General features: G+C 30.5%; 1 protein-coding gene across 1 annotated transcript in view; it reads left to right on the top strand.

The window, feature by feature from the left end:
- The window catches only part of Galphao (G protein alpha o subunit), a 332111-nt gene that overhangs the window by 246654 nt on the left and 61905 nt on the right, over positions 1 to 23552 (top strand). The window contains exon 5 of the mRNA XM_075359997.1: positions 9021 to 9149. Within this exon, the coding sequence (XP_075216112.1) occupies positions 9021 to 9149 (129 nt within the window). The remainder of the gene's footprint in view (positions 1 to 9020; positions 9150 to 23552) is intronic.

The following is a 23552-nucleotide window of genomic DNA, read 5'->3' as shown; positions in this document are numbered from 1 at the left end:
TTATTGTTAGACGGACAATTTTTATTTCGATTTCTTATAGTTTCCTTGAAGTTGCAGTTGAAACTATCATAGAAAGCTTAATATTATTCAAGAACCTAGAGGTTATTGAAAGTTGTATAAAAAAGAAATATTTAACAATTATTTTATTAATGTTAATTATTATGTAGATTGTATAATAATCCGGAATTCTCCTATATTTTTAGCAGAATTTGTTAGAGGAATCCTTTTATAGCTGTGGCCCTTGTGCGTGAGTTGACAATGCACATATGTAATTGTGTGTATGTAAGCTTATTCAAGTCCAAATATGTTTTTAATTAAAACATAACTAAAATGGTTGGTAGAAAAAGGATCGATAGCGTTAAATTTAATTGATAAGACCATCGATGTTCGTGATATAAAAACAAAGGTCTAACCTCCGTGCCACTCCACTATATTGTAAACTGTTGAAAGCGGATTCACAGAGATTGTTCAGTATGCAATGTTTTATGTTTATTTATTTTTTATCTCTGATTGTAACTTTTTTTAACCAAAACTTTTGTTATTGTTTCAGGTTATTAGAAATTAAATTTTATTACATTTTTTTTATTATAAATAATATAATAAATATTGGTTAATTTTATTTCTCATTTTCCGTTTGCTTTACAAAATAACGATTTATTTTCTTTGAGTTAACGTATTTTATTTATAGACGAAGAAATAAGACTATATTTATATTTTTATTACTTGTTTTTTTCCTTATTTCTGCGTATTTATAATGTTTTTTATTAAATCTATTCTGAATCAACAATAATTAAGAGAGTTTCCTTTCTTGCTGACATTCATTACTTGTTTTTGTTTAGATGTTGAAATTAACTTTATAATAATATATATTTTATTAATTAATTCGTAAAGTTAGAAATATTATGTGTGTTTTATTGCTTTTTTTATTTATTCTTTTCATTTATTAATGTGAAAATTGGTTATTGGAAAAGTTCAAACATTGTTAAATCCCTATGTTATGACCGACATCGGTCACCCTGTTAATTATTCTTACGCAACCAATTACCTCAACTTTTTTTTTTATTACTAACCATGTATGACAGTTTCTTAACTAAGGGATTGTCCGTAAATAATAAAATGCGTTTAAGGGAAGAGGGAAATTGTAAAATTTGTATAGGGATTATGAGGGATTAGCGCGCGCGTCGGGCTGTGCATCTCAATTAGTTAGGGTTCTGTGTTCCCTTAGACCTTTAAAGTCTGATTGAAATAAAGCATAAATTGAAGTACCCGTTCTTCGTCCAGGGAATTATTTACCAGAATTTATATGATTTTTGTTTTAGTATTTGAAAGATTTTTTTTTATGATTTTGTTTTCAATATTCATAGAAACATGTTAATCCATAGTCTAGAGTTTTTTTGAATATTTATCGAATGTATAATGAAAAAAAAACTTGAGAAAGTTTTGTCACAAATAAATTCTCATGAATTAATTAAATTCTTTCGTTTATAAACAGATCAAACCATATTGTTTTTAGTATTTTAAGTATGTTTAGTTAGTCACCATTATTAAATATTAATTACGTTAATAAATAAGTTTTATACCCGTATCTTAGGATCCGTAAAAAAAGTCAGAACAATTTTTCAAAAAATATCGTTTGTAATATCTTTGTTTAATGCAGCTAAATATCTACAACATAGATCGATATTTAAAATAGACGAAGTATACAGGAAAGTTAAGGAGAATTTTGTGGTACATAAATTAAAATCGAATAATGTATTAAACAAAGATGGTACACCGATTATAATACGAAAGAAAAGGTCGATATATGGGTGGAATATATTGAAGTATACGGAGGAAATTAATTAGAAGTTGGTGTTATAGAGGAAGAAGAGGAAGTCGAAGAGAATGAAAAGGGGATACAATACTGAGATATGAATTTAATAGAGCATTAAAAGATTGGAATGGAAGAACGGCTCCTGGGATAGATGGGATACCTGCAGAATTACTGCGCAGTGCAGGTGAGGAAACGATATATAGATTATACAAACTGGTGTATAATATTTATGAAAAAGGGTAAGTTCCATCAGACTTCAAAAAGAGCGTTATTGTCATTTTACCGAAGAAAGCAGGAGCAGATAAATACGAAGAATACAGAACAGTTAGCTTAACTACTCGCGCATCAAAAATCTTAACTAGAATTCTGTACAGAAGAATTGAAGAAAGTGGAAAAAGTGTTAGGAGAAGACCAGTTTGGTTCCAGGAAAACTATAGGGACAAGGGAAGCAGTTTTAGCGCTCAGATTAATAGCAGAATTATAGCAGATTGGTGTCCCACCAGTCACACGAAGAATATCCAGCTGAAAGGCGATTTCTTCCCATATTCGTTGAAACATTTCTTGTGTGGTGGTTGAAATGGCATTCCGAACGCTGTCACGCAGCTCCTGGATTTTTGCTACTATTGTCGTATACACCCTCTCTGTCTTTGACATAAACTCAGAAGAAGAAGTCCAGAGGGGTTATGTCTGGCGATCTGGGTGGGCAGGGAATTGAACGCCTCTTCCAATCCACCTGTCATGAATCTTGACATGTTGGAGCAATTTGCGTTCCCACAAATTGAGCAAGGTATCCTAATATCCTCTTCAAGCAAGATGGGGCTTCCCCGCACTGGCTCTTTAAGGTAAGGGAAAGACTGGATGAGACGTTTCCTGGTAGATGGATTGGAAGATTTGTTTCAATTCCCTGCCCACCCAGATCGCCAGACATAACCCCTCTGGGCTTCTTCTGGGTTTATGTCAAAGACAGATGTCTTTGACATCTGGGACAGATGTGGAAGTGATGTAATCGTTTGTTATAACTTGATAAGACAGACTTAAATTTAAATTTTGTTACATATCGATATGTGTAATATTTTGGGAGGTATAATTAAATAAAAATAGGGAATTTCAAATTTCTAACATTTTCAAACGTTCATAATTATTATTTTGTAAAAAAGTAATTTATTCAAAAATAACTACATCTACTCGTACTAACCATTGTTATCGTGGCAAGAGATGTGATTATGAATCGATTTACAGTTTCTAAACACGGACTGTTAGCGATGATTAGGCATTTTATTAGAAATGTTAAAACACCCTCTTACAAGAAGATGACAGTTGTGTTCATAAAATTATTTTTCTAAATATGTAGATGAAATCAAAGTTATTAAGCCGAATACTGCTTTAATTTCCATTATTGTCATCAGTTTTTGTTAAAAATTTGATTAAAAATATAATGTACAACAATAATTGTAGTGTTTATGTTCTATAGATCCAGTTTACTTCCTCTTTAGGAACAAACATTACTGATTTATTCATTATCCGAAAATAGAATTGTACTTGACAAGATTATCGTAGTTCCTGATTTTTAGGTCGAACCTTCTTTTGAAAGTCGTTTGGTCAGATTAAAGAGAGATTCAACATCTTATAAGTCGAGTTTGTATTATTGCAATGATTTTTATGAAGTAATAAATATTATTTACGTTTACCTTTGAATCTGTAGATTCACAGGTAGCAACAAGCCAGTTTAGTTTTAAAATAGACAAAATACATATTTATTAATGTATTGTCGTATGGCATTGTTATTAATTTTTATTTAATTTATTTAATATCATGTTTTATTTTTGTAGTTTCGGGTCTAATATTTTTAAACAATGAGCATTGTAAAAACGTGTGAAATAGAAATCGGCATTTTTATTTTTATTTATAGATAAAAAAAAAAAATAGAAACAATAGTGAAGAGAGTGACCTTAGTATAAAATTTGTTACTGAAAAACTTGTTCGTGTTTGGTGTAAAAATGAAAGCATTGTTAAAAAATAATGCTTTGTTCAAAATGCGCTTTATAGTCAGACTAAGCGTGTTGGCCTTAAAGCATTGTTGCCATCCACGTAGCAAAATGCAGTTACATTAATAAAAACTACTGCTTCTCTACAATTTTTGTTATTCGCCTGTATCCAATGAATTGAGATCTGATCTTTTTTAATAAGTAAAGTACTAAAAAAAAAAAAATTACTCTTTTAAATAGACTACATATAAATACGAGTATATAATTAAATTTTTCACGTTATTTTACTTTTAATAAAGCATTAATTTAACGACAGCCACAACATTTAGCTAAAAAAATAATCTTTCTAGTACAAAGTTTATTAAATCTAGAAAGATTATAAGATTTTTATTTTATTTTATTCATCAGATTTTAATCATCAGCATATAAGTTGCAGAAAGGTTGTGAAGTCTTAGTTTACGCGGCAATATTTAATGTATCCTGTATGCATTTAGAATTAATTACCACCAGTTTGTTCAATGAGTATTCCAAGGCCTGCACTAAATATGCCGTTTTATAAGTTTCAATTCTGGGTTGTACAATTAATTTAATATAAGGAAAGGTGTAAAGATAGACTATACCGAATAATAAAGACAGGGCTTAGAATTTTTTTTTAAATTTATCGTTATATCCGGCTACGGCGGTGAGGCGGCTGGGAACGGCATAGTCGGGCCTGGCTCTGCTCTATCCTGGTAGTTAGAGACGATGGCACTTCCCAGGGCCGTGATAATGAAATGAAAAAAAAATTATCGTTATTTAATTTCGATATTTTTTGAACAGTTGATATAAGAAAATTTAGAACTTTACAATGTTTTGTATGAACAGCTTTTAAAGCTGGCTATTCATGAAATAAAACAAATGTATAATTTGTGATCTATTTCGTCTAATCAAATTCATTTTTTGTCTATTACTCTCCCTTGTAAACAGACTAAAGATGTTATGACCGCGGTGTAGAATATTACGTGAATTTCAGTGGAATTGATCAGCTGATGTGCAAAAGTTTGTTCGGGCTTAGTGAAGAAATAAGTAGGAAACCAATTTTAAAATTCCTTAGTAATCCTAGCGTAGGATGATTATTATTCTTGATGTACCCATTATGATGTACTGTTTTCAAGGTTGGATTTGTTCCATGTTTTGGATTAGCTTAAATCCATCTGTTATACAAACAGAACATTGTCCAGTGAGAAATGTGGTAATTATACTGTTGATTCTTCCCCTATGATTATTGTATTTACTTTTGTGTTTATATATTAAAAAGATTTAGTAAACAAACTAAAAAAAAAAGTAGTTTTTCTGCAATTACTCAGTAACTAATTTAGTTAGGACTTCGTTGGGGTCTTAAAACGCTCTTTACATCAGATCACAGAAAAACAGTATGCACCGTCTACGCTCACTCAATTATGAGAAGAGGTTTAAGGGAAGATAGTTTTTTCGCACTCAAAACCTTACCTCAGCGGCATTAAAATCGAGATATCCCAGCAAATAAAGAGAACACTTCGAATACAGAATTTGTATTTGTCTTAAAACACGTATCACCTCAACCGCCATCAAATGAGTCCAAACCGACTTCGATCACTCAATTCCTAAAAACGTTTTGAGGGAATACATTTCCTCAATATTAAAAGTACACTGAAATCGCGGTAACTTATCAACTAATTAAGATACAGAATTCGTTTCTATCTTAAAACATTCACCACGCCATTTTCTTCAAATGCCCCATCTTTCAAACGAAGACAATTTTCTGTACGGTTAGCATTTTGTATGACCCATCAACAAGGCGCAAGGACAAACTGTCGACCGAGTAGAAATCTACCTACCTGAACCAGTTTTTAGCCATCGACAATAGTACGTTCCCCTATCACACGCAAAATCTTTTAAAAATGTGGAAATAGAGATGAAACCTAAGGATCGATGCACAGTTAATGTTGTCTGGAACGAAGTCTTTTTGAACTATAAAGTAAATTATCTATTATAACTGGAGTTAATTTATTTACTGATGATGCTGAGCAGCCCGTGCCACCTAGTTTTATTAGATTAAAATTTTACAGCATCGTACAATGTAAAATTTTACTGCAAAAAAATTTGTATGAAACAGTATTTCATTAGCTGTCAGTTGTAAAAAGTATGACAAAAATCAATTTTAAAAATTATATTTATATTTTAAGATTTATATTTTATATTATATTTTTCTTTTAAGAGGGTAGACTTTTACCTAATTTTAATTAAAAATTTGGACTGTGATATCACTAAGCGGTGTAATATTAATTTCTCGAATGTTTTAAATAATAATGTAAACATTTTCTTTGTATTTATTCATATTTCCCGCTATTCATACCGTATTGAATACGTAATATTTATAAATCCGATGCAGTTTAAATGAAAATTGTTTAAAAAATATTTTTTTCGAATTTTAATCAGAAAAAGGAACGTTTAGGCGTTTTTTGCGCTAATGCACAAAAACGCCTAAACGTTAAGATTAATATCTTAAAAAAAAAAACATCTGTATATCAAATTTAATATTTTATTAAAATAACGAAAGTAACACTTGAATTGTCTCAAAATGTAGCTCTAAAGAATTCCTTAGCTTTCATTTGTTGATGTGGACAATTTATTTACCTAAAAGTCGCTTATATCGGTTGTCCCGAATGGAAATATATACCAAAGTTTACAAATATTTAGTATATTTTGTTCAAATAACATTGATAGAAACAGGAATAACACACACTACAATGAATTTTTATTTACTGGGGATGCTCATATTGGGATGTTTGGGATGCTCATCCTCTGTAAATAAAAATTGGACACCATTTGCCTCGAAACATGCCTGAACCCGTTTCACCGTATTTGAAAATTCACGCTTAGCGATTGATTTGAGTGTTTGATTTAATTAACAAATTCAATTAGGTTATTGTTCAGTTTGAAAGTATAATAAGGAGTCTTCTTGTAAACAGATACTTTCATAAATAAAAATCTGTATGTGTAAGATCTGAAGATCTCGTTGGCTAGATGTGCTATGAGCCTATCCCCGAAAAAATCATGCAGAAAATTTAGCGAAACATTTGCATTGTGTACCGTAGTTCCATTATGATGAAAGTATGCTTCTGCAGTTTATTAGCTAATGAAAGGATAAATGATTACGTTGCAATAACCTTATGAGTTTATTGTTTTTCGGAAAAATTGAATGATTATCCGATTATTTGATGTAGCACACCAAACTCCAATTTTTTCGTCATGTAATCGTCGTTCCAAGATTTCATGAGGATTATTCACAGATCATACCCGACTGTTCTGGCTGCTGACATGATCCGATATATGAAACCACGTTTCACTTGAAAAAAATCAAACGACGTAACAAATTTACTCTCTATTTGAGAAGACAGTAAATCTCAGTCATTCGGTTTATCGCTTTTACGTGGTGTAATAGCATTCCCATCATTGTGTTTTAAGAAATATGAATGAACTATTTCAGAGACTGCTAATACACACCATATCTTGAGTTTAGTAGTACTAAGTAATGCCTTTTGATAAATTCTATTAGGATTTGTTTATTGCCAGATACTGAAAGTTTTGTTTATTAACATATACATTTAAGAAGTGTTAATGTAATTCATCACTCATTAGCATACTGATATTGTCGCGTGTTCGCGACTCGACCAGGGTATTGAGAAACTAACAAACTAAACATTTGTTATAAATACAATTCATTACTTTAAAAACATAGAAGATAAAAATAAATAATAATAGTAATAACAACAACAATAATAAATATATGACATACAAAGACAATTAAATTATAAAATCCTGAATACAGTCCAATTTAGTAAACTACCAATAACTCACCAAACAACTTCCTGCATACAAACAGCTATCCACACTGGAATGCTTGTGACTATTCTTCACTCGTTGTTACAAAACACTTACTGATATCGTCGTCACCGCAACCGCGACGAACACAGCCTCGCAATCTACTAACAGAACTACTCACTGTTATCGTGAACACGGCCTCGCAGAATTACTCGCTTAATTACTGACCGTTACCGCTGGTCCTGGCCGTATTTACATCTCCTGGCCTGCAGAACCAGTACCCGTCACATTCCTTAACTGTTGAAACGTAACAACTTTCATCGTCCGCACCCTTATGTTCTCCCATAAATTCTTAATCCGGTCCGGTAACCCTTCTCGTCGGACAACAGCTGTTGGAGGTCCCGTTGTCTGTATTAAAAAGAACAAATTGTTAAATAGACTTGTTAGCCTGAGAAAGGAACCCCTTTAGTTCCTTCTGGATTCTTTCTTTCTCATATTTCTTCTTAATTGGAAGAAATCCGTTACACTGGTCCGTTATTCTGGTCCTGTTACAATAACAACGACTTTGTTTACGTTTATAAGATCCAAAATTTGTCAGCAAAAGGTCGTACGATTCATCTGTTTCAAACCTGCTCTTCTTAATATTATATTGATGCTTGTATAATTCCGTTTGAAGTATCCTTCGAACACTGGTGTTAGACAAACTGAGTGAAACCAAATGACCAAGGGCAGACCGATTGGTGCTTCTTTTTGATGAGTTTCCGCTTTTACGGTGTCTATGTAGTCAGATATGCATACGTCCCTTTGTTTACCAGGAGGCCTCTTGTTCAAAGCTGAACCAGCGTTTTTTCAAAATTCTCCATCAAGACTTTAATGCCATGGGCTGACAGCTCCATTCTGATTGACAGTGAAGTAGCGTCGAAATAACCTTTGTGAAGGCGTGAATGGTATTTTACAATGCTTTAATCGCAAACGCACGGTGCTCAACCGTCCAACGCTTAATCATAACTGAAATCATCAAAAAGAAGAATCTGTTGTTATCGAAAATATTCGAATGTTACCGAGAAAAAAACCGACTTTTAATCGCCTATGTTTCAGTGGTTCACCCTTTAATAATCGTTATTTTACTCATATTTTAAGAAAAGCGTATATTATATTTAAGTAAACAATACATTTATTGTTGTGATATGTATTTATACCGTCACTTTTTCAATATAAAATTTGATTGTTAACATTTCGCAATGTAAACTACAATTAAAAACAAGAGAATAATTTCGTTTAAATGTTATGAATAATGGTCTATGTAAAAAAAATGCTCTTAATTAGTCTAATATTGTGTAAAATTATGTTTTAAACTAATTTTTAATTTTATTTTACAGTTTCCTGGATGACTTGGATCGTTTAGGGGCCAAGGATTATCAACCTACAGAACAGGATATTTTACGGACTAGAGTTAAAACTACAGGAATAGTAGAAGTTCATTTCTCTTTTAAAAATTTAAATTTCAAGTAAGTATTGTCTAGTTTATTTTTACAAGTTAGAAGTATTTCGGTTTTGTATTCTACATTGATTTATATAATATTTACAGTGTTTGTATAAGATATACTGTATCTTACATTTTTCATAGTGAGGTTTCAATCAATAAACCTGTTTAATAATGCAGCGCTGTTATTTCTTTCTGAACTATCTCGATATATGATAGAAACATTTAATTTTTGAATTTTATGATGTGACGTGACGTTATGAGGGATTCTGAAAACTAAGGATTCTTTATCGGTGATGGGAGATCCATAAATATTTATTTTATGACTCTCTGTACAGTTGTCTAACTTTAGTTATTATTTGTCTACTAAACTTGTGGCTCGATTATTTTTTCTGATATATAAAACTGATATGTAAAAACGTATTTATGATTTTTTTTTATAACTGGTGACTTAAAGAAACACTTTCGATTCATGAGATAAAAATGGTGTCAATTAAAGCACAATTCCTTAATCATTTTAGTAATTAGAGCTGCAAAGCTCAAGAAACCTGTATTACCGATTATCATCATCATGTGTTTATCTTTAGTGAGACGGAATCGTCCCCATTTTCCTGTTTTAATAAATAGACTTTCAAGATCCTGATAATTTACATTTTTTTAAAGATTTTTCATAAATTTTACTCTTTTTCGGTCTCTTTTTTTAGAGCACTGTTTTAATCAATTCTTTTTCTTATGTTCTGTCTCAATCCAATTATGAGAATTACGGAACAAATAACCTTATTTCAAAACGAATGAAACAGAATACTTGTCGTATCAAAATTGGTTTGGCTTTTTCAGCATGCCGGTGACATCCTGTGTTTCGAATATGGCAGAAGGTTTTAAGGGATTTTAAGACTTATTAGCTCAGGTGAAGATGAAAATTCATCTCTGAAATTTTGTTAAATGATATCGAATGCTACACCAACCTTTTGCAAAAGTTGTTAAAATTTTACCCTAAAAAATTAATTGGTGTGAGCCAGACCGGTAGAATACATATAGAGTATAGACGTGTTGAAATAATCAACCAAAGTGTAAGCGTATGTTAAAGAAATGATCTTATGGAATTTTTACATGTAAAATCTCCACCGTTGACTATTTTCTAGCCTATAAAAATAGAATATAATTAATAATATTCCAGAGAATTTTCTCTCATTATATATATATGTATCAAAGTGTAATTCCTATACGGTTTTATCCTTTTACTTAATGAAAGTAATAAAATAGACTGGCTTTATTTTTCCGATTTTTTGAACGGTAACTATGAACACTATAGCGAGCGTTGACCTCGTGTTGAAGGGTTGCAGGGGCCTTATCTTTATTAATGATGTTGTTACCTTGTTGACAACCAGTAACGCCTCATTTAATCTCCAAATCTAGGTCCAGTTTAGGGATTTTAAACATATATAGATATCTCTAAAATATAATAATAATCTTCATTTGAATATCTCAAATAAAATATTATTATAAATTGTGAAAGAATCGGTTATACAGTAAAACATATACATTATTGTTTTATTGAAACTTTATACACAGCTATATATATACTTATATTTATTGCTTGTGAAATGTTTTGGAAAATTTTTTATTCATCTTTCTTTGTTTTTGCTTGATGATATCGCCACATAAGCTTGAAGCGGGATATGGAATGTAGCGTATGAAAAATGCCGTGCCTGACCGGGATCCGAATCCAGGACCTCCGGATGCAAGGCCGAAACGCTACCACTCGCGCCACGGAGTCTGGCATGAGTGGTAATTTTTGTTTATTAATTTGATAGTTGTTCTTTATTCATCTATTTTTAAACTTATGTTAAAAAATGATAGAATTAATTAATTCTTAAACCAAAATCTTAACTCGTGTTTACATGGTCAAGTGAGCTATGTTCGTTAATTCAACACAACATTGTAAATAAGATTATTCTTGTCACGCTTTGTAGATTTCAGTTGTTGACTACCTCATAATTTTATGAGATGAACATAAGTTCACGTCAATCGTTAATAATAAATAAGTACGTTACTTTTATCATGAAAAGAATACAAATTATTTAAAGCACGAGCTTTTTTTTAACCGTTGGTAAGTCTGTTATACGCTTATTTTTCTTCTTACTTTGTCTGTTCTTTAGTTAGTAAATCTTCTTTATTTTAAATTCAAAACTTTAATCTAATTAAGTGTTTACTAAATTCATCTCTACTTGCAATTATGCAGACTAATAATACTAAAGCTAAGTTTTTTTATGGTGGGAAATTTTTCCTTCTCATTTTGATTTAAAATTTTACGAAATGTTATTCAGTGTTGCGGATTACAAAAAACCGATTTTTTTCGTTTTCCAAAATATTTTTCAGCGGTTATTCAAAATTTTAAAGTTCACACTTGGAATAATTGATGTATTTCTCGTGGAGTTTCTCCCAAATTTACATTATCAAATAATTACCCCTTAAAAAACTTATAATTACAGGATATTCATTACACTTATTCAATGTTGTGTTTTATAATCATCAAAATAATCGATCATTAATTTATTGGCTCTTAGCCTGGAAAAACTTGTTTCGATATTCCTATAGGTTAAATGGGCACCGTCTGCCTCGAAAGACAGTATATTAAGCTGTTGTTCGCTGTGTGAAGTTGTTTCATGTTGCGTTCTACCGTATGGGGATTGTCTTTCTTCTGTATTCATTTTGGGTTCTGTGAACTGGTTAAGTCTTCTAGGCTTATGTTAACAATATATTGATTCACTCTCTTTCTTTTTCTGTTTAGCCTTCGGAACCACCGTAAGTTATTACTTAAGAGGATGAATATAAATGAAGTGTAAACTTTTACAGTCTCAGGTGGACCGTTCCTGTGATGTGTGGTTAATTGAAACCCAACCACCAAAGAACACCGGTATTCACGATCTAGTATTCAAATCCGTTTAAAAGTAGAACGTATAAAATAAATCCGTATAAATATATTGATCCACTGAGTTAGTGCACCTTTGGCAGTACCTCTGAGGAAAGAGTCCCTCTCGATTTGTTAGTAGATTTTTTCTGTCCCATGGCAGTACAATCATCCTAAACGTGAAAAAAACCATATCTACCGTATTCATCAATTTTTTTTGTTGATTTTTTTTAAGCATATCGTTGAATTTATTCATTTATCAGATAAGTCTTTGAGAATTTCACATGCAGTTTTGTACAAAATATGGAAATGATTTTGAATGTCCAATTCCGGTTAAATTCTTTCCGCATTTTATCTAATTAATATTTCTAATATATTCCTGTTAATTTTATTACCTACGCTTTTATACAGTATATAATATTTCTTAATTTAGTGATTTCATACCACAGAGATATTTTGTGGAAATAGTTATGTTTATATTTCGTGGGTCGTTAATAATTTTCTGACGTTTTACTTAATGCCGATCTCCGTATCGTAGTATTAGCGACTTTATCTTTCATCTGTAGGTTCTGGGTTTGGGTTTCGGTAGGCACGGCATTATTGACACGTTACAAAATATATTATCATCCATCTTAGTAACTATTATTAGGCGTCAATCTGATACTACGCACAACAGTAATTATTGCATATCCAGAAGTATAAAAAGTATATATAAGTAACTTATCATTTCCTAATATTTCCACACCAGATATATAAAAAAAAAATAATAATCAAAAAGATAGATAGAAAAAAAACCATTAAAAGTTCACATATACCAATTTTCTTTAACTGCATTTTCATGTTAATAGAAACGCTTCGTCCGATGTCCGCAAGTTTTCAATGAAACCGGGATAGTCATTGAACTTTTCCATTATCTTTTTCACAGAACTGAACCGCCATACAAGATGGTTTTAACCGATGCCCAGTTTGCACTTTGTATGGATGAAGTTGTAACTTCTGGTGGTATATTCGTTGAATGATTCGACTGAGGTTCAAAACTGATCTTGTTTATCAGCAGAACGTCAAGGGTTTCTTGTGAACAAAGCCCGGAGAGCTTAAGTATTCTCTGGGATTTGCTGAGTTCGTGGAGCTCCTAACGGTTTCTTTTTTAAAACTAAACTCTCTTCTCAACCCATGTTTTGACCGCATGCAAGATGGAACAAATCATGACGTTCTAAATTGTAGTGACGCAGAAATTCCCCTATAGTTGCAGTCAAACCGTTCTCATAACATGTCTTCACGGCAAACGCGGTCGTGAACCGATCCACTGATCCACTTTTACTAAAGTTTGTCCTTGTCGCAAATCTCAGTCATGAAGTGCTGCCACCTTTACACGGCTACCATTAAGCATTTCAAAATTTTCCGTTTTCCTGATCCACCTTGTATAATAGGAATTATAATTCTAATGGTTATAAGCGATTTGATATGCCGGTTACTTCCTAAACTTTCATGGCATTTCCTAAAATAACAAATTCCCTTCCAGGCTTACTAGAAAAAATGAGGAATGAATTTGTTTCATGTCGCCTTGTTTAATTTTTTTTTTCTGTTTAGCCTCGGGAACCACGGTAAGGTATTACTTCAGAGGATGAATGAGGGTGGTATGAGTGTAAATGAAGTGTAGTCTTGTACAGTCTCAGGTAGACCGTTCCTGAGATGTGTGGTTAATTGTAACCAACCACCAAAGAACACCGGTGTCCAAGGTCTAGTTTTCAAATCCGTATAAAAGTACCTGCCTTTAGCAGCTTAGAAGAACTCTCTACTTCGAAAAGTGAACTTTGTTCACCAACTCGAATATATTGTCACATATTAGCAGTCGCCAACCAAAATTCAGGGTCATTCACGCCTTGAAATACATTTATAACTTCTGCACTCAATCTACTACAGTGATTAGTTGTTTAATTAACATAATTTCCCATATAATTCAAAAATATTAAATAAATATAAAATCCGAAATTGCTACTTTTATCTTAGATGCTTTTCATACATTACAATCACAAAAAATACTGAGGTAGAGAGTGTAAAGGAAAAATAAGTATATATTTTTTTGTCATAACTAATTGTTCAAAGTATTCCAAAAAAAGCTAAAAACAAATAAATTAATGTAAAATTATTGTTAAATAGTATTAATACCTTAAATAATTTATCAAACGCTCTACATTGTAACCTGTTTAATTGTTAATTATTCATTACGGAAGATATTTTTTCTAAAACATAAAATGTATTGGTAAAATTAATAATTACACAACTGATTACATAAAACTTTATCTACATAACTGTAAAAAATATTTATACTTTCTAATGAGATTTGTCGATATTAATAAATTAATGAAATGAAACGACTAGCACTAGATAGGGAATCTTGGAGAGCTGCATCAAACCAGTCAAATGACTGAAGACAAAAAAAATAAAATAAATTAATATTGACCCTTTATTGCGGGTGTATTCTACACGTTCTTTTCACATGGTCGGGAAAAAGAAGTTAATATTAAGATTTTGATCGATTGTATAGCTAAAAGTAAATAAATTATTATTTGAATAATTTATTACTGTTGTGGTTATTAACCCTCTCCCATTTATGTATAAAATAATTTTAGGATTGTAGGTTTTTACAGTTTGTTTTTTATTTTTAAAAAGTTATTAATAAAATTAAAATAAATTTAAATTGATTTATTCATTTTATATAAATGTTTTGCTTATTTTTAATGAACATAACCGATTTGTTGTATTAGTTAAATTTCTACTCGTTATCTAAAAAAGTGAAATGATAAATATTTTTTATTTCAGAAAAAAATTCATTCATATTACTAGCACGGATGTGTGTTGTTATTTATTTACAGGAAACTCCCATTTTCGAGGGACACCTGCCAACAGTGAAATCAGTGCTGTTAAAACTCAGATTTCTAAAAATAGTATCTTGTACTAAATTTTTTTTATGACGATAAACAGAAATAATTTTTTAAAGAGTACTTTTGGAAACACTGGTATACTTTCTACGAAGGTGTATTTTATATTTACTTACCTTGATTGTGAAATAATTGTAAGATATATAAATAAATTATTTTTATTTATTTTTTAATTGGATCCAAATATATTTTTTGTCATTTATAATTCCTACGATTACATGTATGTGAGATTTACTAAAATATTTAATCCTTTTATCATATCAGGTGCATGTGCATTGTTAATATATGATCATAATATATCATAATTTTTTTTTGCATATTGAGAATGAATACCTTAATAATTTTGATACTTTGTTCTTTTAACCTTCATACTTTAGCTAGTTTTGACATCATTACATGCCAGCAGTTTGTCATTGTCATTGATAATACATTGTCGTGATATATAAACTGCATTGTGATATATCATTTTTAGCGGTCATTGTCATCTTTTTCAAACGAAATTTATTATATGCATTATTCTATTCTATTTAAAAAAAAAAAGTTTATTTTTAAAGAAAAAAATTTATTCTCTTTTTAATAATAATTTATATATACATATCACCGTCAAAATCAGATGCCTTTAGTCAGGTCCTTTACACCGTTCCGTTTCCAATCCCCTGTAAACTTTCCCAGCAAGATTAGTTAAGTTCCTGTTATCTCCTATTCTCTTTTAAGTCGTCTGTAACGTTTACTTATTTTTGACTTCCTACATTGCACCTTTTACTGATCCTTTTAGCAGTGTTAAATAATTCCTTTTCTTCTATCATTCCTTCTTTTATGTTATGTTTTAGCCTAGTTAGCTTTTCTTTTCTGAATCGGTCTGATTATGTTTCTATTATCAATTGTTCTCCTCATTAGTTTATTTTTTCATTTTGTCGAACTATTAATTTTTTCCAATTTTCTACATGCTTATATTTCAATTCCCTCCAGCTTTTGCTTTCTCATCCAGACAGAAGTACATTAAAAAAAAAACAAACAAATAAACTTCACAAAGCGTTTCTTTAATTATCCCATCTTATTGCCTAACTATTTTTTTTTGTTAAAAGTTATTTTTAGTCATTACGATTGTAATTTTTACTTTTTGTATGTTTTTATAATTTCTATCAAAATGGTTAGTAAGAAAGTATTTATACCGATTTACTTGTTCGATTCTTCCTTCTTTTGTGCAGATATTCAGTCGCCTATTTTCATTACTTTTGTGTTCCTAATATTAATTTTCATTCCACGTTCTACTGTAACATCTTTTAATTTTGTAATTATCTGTTGGATATCCTGTTTTCTTCCACATCTAAAAAAATCATGCATGAATCTTGTTCAGTTTATGCCCTTCATGTTCTTCCAATGTTGGACATGCGTATTTAAAAGTGTTGATGGTAGGCAGCAGCCTTGTCGTACTATTTTTTTTTTTTTTTCAATTATTGGGGTGGATTCAAAAATCCCAGTACGACAGAGACGATTGTAAGAATATATGTAACGATTTATGTAGTTTTTTATTGTGCATCAATTACTAAAACCTGATCGATCTACATTTAAGCAAATCTTGCAAGCTTTTGAGGAAAAGGAAAAATTATTAAAAAATTGTTAAATTTACGTATGCCTAGTTCAGAATTTTTTATTTCACACTGCATTTCATTAACATAATAAATAAATAAATAAATAAAATAAAAAGATATATGCTGCGAATGCAATGTTCTTGAGGATTTGAGTAATTAACTTACGATTTACGTAGATTTGGAAATGAAAACAATTTAATGTCTGAATATAGGATATCGTGGTATGTAGTTTTATGATCGTGTAAATAGGACAACACTAAAAATGTTTTAGTTCCTAGAATCAAAAATTCTAATTTTGCCTGTACTCTGACTGAATAAAACAAAACGCAGATAACTTGTTTTTTTGTTATCCTATTAAAAAAACCTTTTTTTTAGAATTAAATTTTCTTTGTTGTATTTTGGGCGTGGTCGGTTGAGCTAAGTTTGGAACGCAATTATTCGATATCTGTCCCAATTTATCCCAGTATCCCAACTTAATGTGTTAATTTTAATATATAAAAAAAATTAAGGCCCAAAAAACTAAAAAAAAAAGAAAAAAAATAGTTAAATCATCAAAAAAAGGGCAAAGAGTCACCGAACAAGTAAAGATGAAATCTCTCCCAATATTCCAATGTAATTTGGCAAATCAAAAAACAAGACCGGAAACCCAATAAAAAAAAATTAACCCCATTGCATAATAATTTGAACATAAGAACATTGAAATAAAAAATCAAAAACATAAAAATGTTAACACATTTTTTTTAGCTTTTTTTTATTGTATACGTTTGATTTTCTTGGACTTTGATTTTTTTATATTTTCGTATGGTGAAAAAATAGACAAGGTCTTCTAAGACCAACACTATTATGTAATCTGCAATAGATCTGTTTTTAAACTAAAAATTGTGATACAAAAAAAAATCATCGTAATGTGGTTAACTACCCTTAGGCAGGTCCCTTGAGCCATGTTCATCTCCAGCCATTAGTCACACTCAATATATATAAAATTTAATTAATACAAAAGTTTCTGAAACACAACCCTTAAGTAAATTGGAAACCCAGTATAGATTAGTTATTCGTAGAGATTTATTTGATGCCTTAAAATCACAGATTAAATAAGTATATAATCTTTTTTCATTGGGAATATTGAATACCCCTTAAATCTAGGGGTGAATTTTAATCGGAAAAATAACAAAATAATAATTATTGTTTTAAAGATATTTATTTTTATTTTTTTCGATAAATTTGGAAGATATATTTTTTTTAAATATTTATAAAACTTATCAGACTTGTGAAGCGCGTTAGTATCACTTAAATTATTCATTCACTGAAGGTGTGGTTGGTAGTATGTTTGTGTCTGTTAAGAGATTCGAATGGTCCGATATCGATCAATACAGACTTCAAGGGCCTCTATGACGTCTATAACTAATTCTAGCTTTCACTCCTCTTTCCGTCATTTCACCCCTCAGAAAGCTCTCTTCCGATAAGTAAATAACAAAAATCAGTTTTTCACTTCCCAACTACGGATCAAATTATAGATGAAAAATATATTTATTTTTTATAAATCTTGTTGAAAGATAACTCTTTCCCTGTCAATCTAAGAGTAAAAAACATTATTTTAAATTTGTGAAAATTTATTTGCTTCAAAAGTATACTTTAAATCTTTTGCCTCCCTATCAATCAGAAGAAACTGTTTCCACTGGAACAGTGCCCGAATTTTTATTACTGTTAAAATGTTTTCTTTGCGAAAAAGAATTAGTTCTATCTAGAAGAATGGATAAAATGTTTCTTAAAAGAGTTGTTTAAATTTAAGTTTTTACACGATGCAATGCCCTGCATGCAATGTTTCGTGAACGTATAGATAATAAACAAAGTTTCAGATTGAAATTAAAAAAAGGTTGTTTATAAATTTTTTTAGAGTCAAATCATTCTGCTAAAATGCATCATCCTAAAGTTAAATCATAAAAAAATATTCTGTCGAAAAAAGGTTAATTAGAACCTCCTTTTAAAGATTCAAAAAAAAATTTCCAATAAATTTAATCTCCTATAAAATCTATAAAGTTGATAGTATGATTAATCTTTTTTTGGTGAAGTCCGTGTTTAACTCTTTGCTCTTATTTAGAAAGGAGTGGCAAAAAAATTATTTTCTTTCGTTGCTTTTCAAATTGAAGTGATGAAGAAGCATTTCAAAATGATGGAAATTTGACAGTACCGTAACTATACAAAGAGGAAAAGCAATGACGTTATGATTCGTTGATAAGATTGCTCTTATAAAGTATCAGAAATAAGTTAAAAAAACTTGGAATAGATTTTCGTTTAAGATAGAAATTCAATTTGAAAATACATAAAACGAAAGAAAAGAAATGGAATGTGTCAGAAAGGTGTAGATAATGAAGAATTAAATGTTTGAGATAGGTAAAACAGTTTAGATGAGGACAATTAAAAAGGATAGATAAAACCATGAAACAACTTAAATAAGTTAACAAGAAAATAAAAAATATCTGGAATAAAAAATAAATGAAGGGATTAGAAAGTAATTCTTTAATATTTTCATGTTTAACGCTTTATGGCAGCGAAACGTGGACAACAATAAAATCAAAAATGAAAATACTGTTGCAGGAGAATGTTGAAAATATAAGTAGATTGATTAAGTTCGAAATAATGCACTTTTAAGGCAAATATACGGGACAAAATTAGAGAAGAAGCTTGTAAAAAGCCGAACTAGGTCGGTGACTGTATTTAGTTTATTTAATTTGATTCCTCTATTAATTTGAGCATATGCGGTTTTTACCTGATCTTGACGTTTTGACATCTAAGAAACCCAAAAAACCGGATTTTTAACTGTCACGCGGCTAAAGCCGCGTTCCAGGAGAGTCCTACAATTATGGGTTGTTTGTGATGCAGGGCTTACACTCACAACTTAAAATAAAATATTTATTATTTTATTTAAATATAATATTTTTTCGTTTATTTAATTTACTGATTCTAACTTAAGCGCGCGCACTTACCGTATTTAATTCGTGCGAGTGTGGCGGTACTAGCGGCGACGGTCGGGACTGACTAATGTAATTATACAGCTGACATAAAACAAATCTAGCTTGAACGGTCGCCAGACTGTGCAGCCGCGAGGATTTACGCACCAGGTACCGAGTTAACCGGGCGATCGAGTTCGAGACCTAGCCAGACCGAGTTAATTTTTTTACAGTTTAAATATTATTCATTTATTTAATTCTACCGCTCCCCTGTGACGTCCCAACATAGCAGTAATTTAGAGCATTTTTGGGGGTGGCGGTACGATTTTGCAAAAAAAAGAATTTTTTTCAAATATTTTTATTTTTTAACTGTTAACAAATGCGCCTTAGAAAAATACAACCGTAATTAGGCAAAATCTCGAGATAATGGGTCTCTCTACAGGGTCACCCTCTACAAGTCACCCTGTAGTGGGTGACCTTGCTCTACAGTCTCACTCCCTTGACTTTTTAAGTTGAAAATTTAATGGCATAAATGCCCCGTATATAGAAGTAATCTGACCAAATTTGGTCATAATCGGTCCTATAGTTCTGTAGATATAAGGTAATTTAGAGGCCATCACTGAACACACAGAGAGACACGTACACACGAACATTAACGTCCGGAAAATATCCATCCGGTTTTTGGGTTCTTTAGATGTCAAAACATCAAGATCTGGTGAAAACCACATATACCCAAATTGGATCGATTACAATACTTTCTCTTCGAGACCTATAACTCTGTTATCACTATCTAGACGGGAAAGTAAAAGTGATAGTTTGTGGAAAAGTGTAAAGGTATCATGGAAAAAAATATTTTGTTCAATATGCAGAGAAACTTCAGTTTATACATAATATATTCGTACATTATACCATAAATTGTCGTATTAAATTTAAAAAAAATTTCTCCATATCTAGTCGCAAAGCGATAACTTTGTTTTTTGCCACATTATATCTATAATTAGAAAACGTTTTTCTATTGTCAGTGATACCTCAAGAGACGATATAAATATTAGATGGAGGGTTAAAAAACTATAATACAAGTTGCTGACAATATTGTAAATAATGTAAAATAAATAATATAATTACAGTTTGTAGAATAAACCGTACTGTCCTTGATTTTGCATTCTCCAGACCCATTCTAACGATGCGATTACACATTCCTGATGATGGAAGGGGGTTGTAAAGTTCGTGATAGACCTCTGTTACGAGCTTTTTAAAATACTAGAGCCTTCTTCTCCTAGACGTATAACGTAATTTATGGGCAGCCTGTAAGTTTCATACGTTGCATTTTTTTTTAACGCGCCCGACCTTCTTAAACATTATGAGTTTATATGCCGCTATTTCTTGTTATATTATATCTCGTATAAAAAAAAAAATACTTATATACAACATGTGTTAATTACTTGGTGCGGTTTCTTTTTTTATTCATTTTATTGTTAAATTTTTTTATGAGTAGATATGATAGGTCAATTTAAGCATAGTTTATTGATTTATTTGTGCTAATTGATAAAATGTTTAGGTTCGTAGATCAAGGTTATCGGTAATTCGTTGACTTATTCTTAAATTTAATTTAAATATATATCCTAACTCATTAATAACGTTTTTTTTAAATATTTAATTAGGGTGATGTCATCTAATGTCAGATTCCTTATTATGTGATAAAAATAACAAAATAAAACACTTCCCGTTTACAAATAGCCCATCATTGCGCAACTTTATTATCGTGTGTATTTTTTTAAATATTTAAATAATATTTCGCTTTCGGTGTTACGTCCTAAAGCCAGTTCACATGGAAAGCTAAGCTAAGCTACATGTCAGTTAAGTTGTCAGTTTCATTTCACACCTCATCGTTAAATTTAAGCTACAGTTCCATTTTCCCTTATAGATTCATTGATATCCCAGTTTTTTTAGGATAGGCGTGTACTTAACGAATGTAATGTTCAACAGGGCAATTGTCAAAGTGGCTTTTTTTGAGAGAAATTAATCCTGTGGCGAAGAGACTAAAGGTATCCCTAACAGAGCTGCACATTTACTGCGTACTTGGTATGCCGATGTGTAACAATAGTAGGTTGACTCACTGAAGAAGATAATGAAAAACCATTTTACTCCTCATTTTTATTAGTTATCCTGACATGGGATACTTGTTAAATTGAGAACGGTTATGACGTTTTCAGGAATGACATGTATTTTGAATGTGGTCGCTTACAACCTTTGTGGTTTCGTTATGCAACATAAATAAATGAAGAAAGAAGCTCAGAATAGAGAATTACGGGGGAAAATTTCCATTGAGACATGTTTTCGGACTTATATGATGTGTTTTTGATTATGAAGATTTACTTCTTCAAAAATATTGAATTTAATTACTGAAGAAACTTATTTTTAATGAATAAGTTTTGTCTTTGTAAGTTTTGATTAATATTTAAAAACATTAATTTTTGATTATACTGACAGATTTTGTTTAATGTCCCACTCTCTTGTGCACGAGCACCACAAATATTGAATGTATAAAAAGTAGTTTTGCTTGGATTATTGTTTTAATAGTAGTTGGCAAATTTTTATACAACTTTTACAGAATAAAAAATATTAAAATTAATAGCCTGATGAATCATTAATTATAATAACTTCCTACCTGTTTTTTACTTGTAACGCGAGGAAAATTAAAAATTGTTTTTTGATAACAGAGGTCTGCGTAGGTCATACGGTACGATATTTAACCAGGTGATTGTCGATCGCTATAGTAAATACGTATATGTATGTACATCTGTGTGCACACGCTAGTAGTGTGCAATCATGGGGGTGATATGCATTGCGTGACTCGAACTGTAGCGCTGTGGCGCCAGTCGATGTTCTAAGTCTACCCCACTCGCCTTCATAGTGTATTATATTCTGTACAGCATATTCAATACATTTTGTACTTTAGTATTTCCTTTTTTTTATTGCAACTTGTGTATAATTTATACCTTTTGCCTATTTAAAGTAGATTCGATAGTTAATGTGAATAATAATGCGTGCGTTGCAGAAATTATGTAAAATTACATATTATCGGAATAAAAACAATAGCACATATATATATATATATATATATATATATATATATATATATATATATATATATATGGATATATCTTATGTATTAATGCGTTGTAACATGCTATGCATACCTTTTTTTATTATTTTATTTCGCTTGAGTATAGTTACTATAAATGTCTTGGGTATAAATAGTGAAGTAATCCGGTTAAATAAGAACAAAAATTGATTTGGAAAACGAAGTCTAACAGAAAAACTAAATTTAGTCTTAAGGATATGGATACGCAAATTTCGCAGTTTATTACATTACTGCAAATTAATGAACACCAAATAAAATCCTCAAATCCATTTAATAATTTTTGTTTAAAATAAAAATATTAAGAGCTGCATTGATTATTAATTAAACAAATACCATCAATAGATACGTAGAAAGTAATAGAGAATAAGTAAATGAATTTACAGAGAACAAATTAATGAACTCGGTAGAGAAATTAATTTTATTAAAGATTAAGTTTGATTGTTTTACTATATAAATCATGTCTATCTATAAAAAAATTTGATGTGGGCACCACAAGACTTCCTCGTATTCCTATTTAATTACATATATTTTTATTACATCTTTTCTTCATATTTTTTTTGTTATTGAATTATTATTTATTCTAATTTTTTTTTACCATCACAGGTTAATAATTATTAGTGTATCAATAAATTTAATTTAAAAAAAAGGAAATGAAGTCGGATTCTTGCCAGTGTGCCTTCCCCTTGTAAGTTCCAAATATTTCATTAATTAAAGTTTTATTGTGCTATAATTGTGGAACCAATGAAAATAAGTACTATTTATGATATATATAGTTGAAAAGCTCTCAATGAGGGCTTATTACTGCAGTTAAGAAAAAGTTCAAATCCAAATTTTGGGGATTTTGGGCTTTTTTTGGACACTTTTGGCCCAGTCGATTGCAGTCAAAAGGG

The sequence above is a fragment of the Lycorma delicatula genome, chromosome 3 (genome assembly GCF_047948215.1).
Source record: "Lycorma delicatula isolate Av1 chromosome 3, ASM4794821v1, whole genome shotgun sequence".
In the NCBI taxonomy this organism is placed as follows: Eukaryota; Metazoa; Arthropoda; class Insecta; order Hemiptera; family Fulgoridae; genus Lycorma; species Lycorma delicatula.
This window is presented reverse-complemented; position numbering and strand designations above follow the sequence as displayed.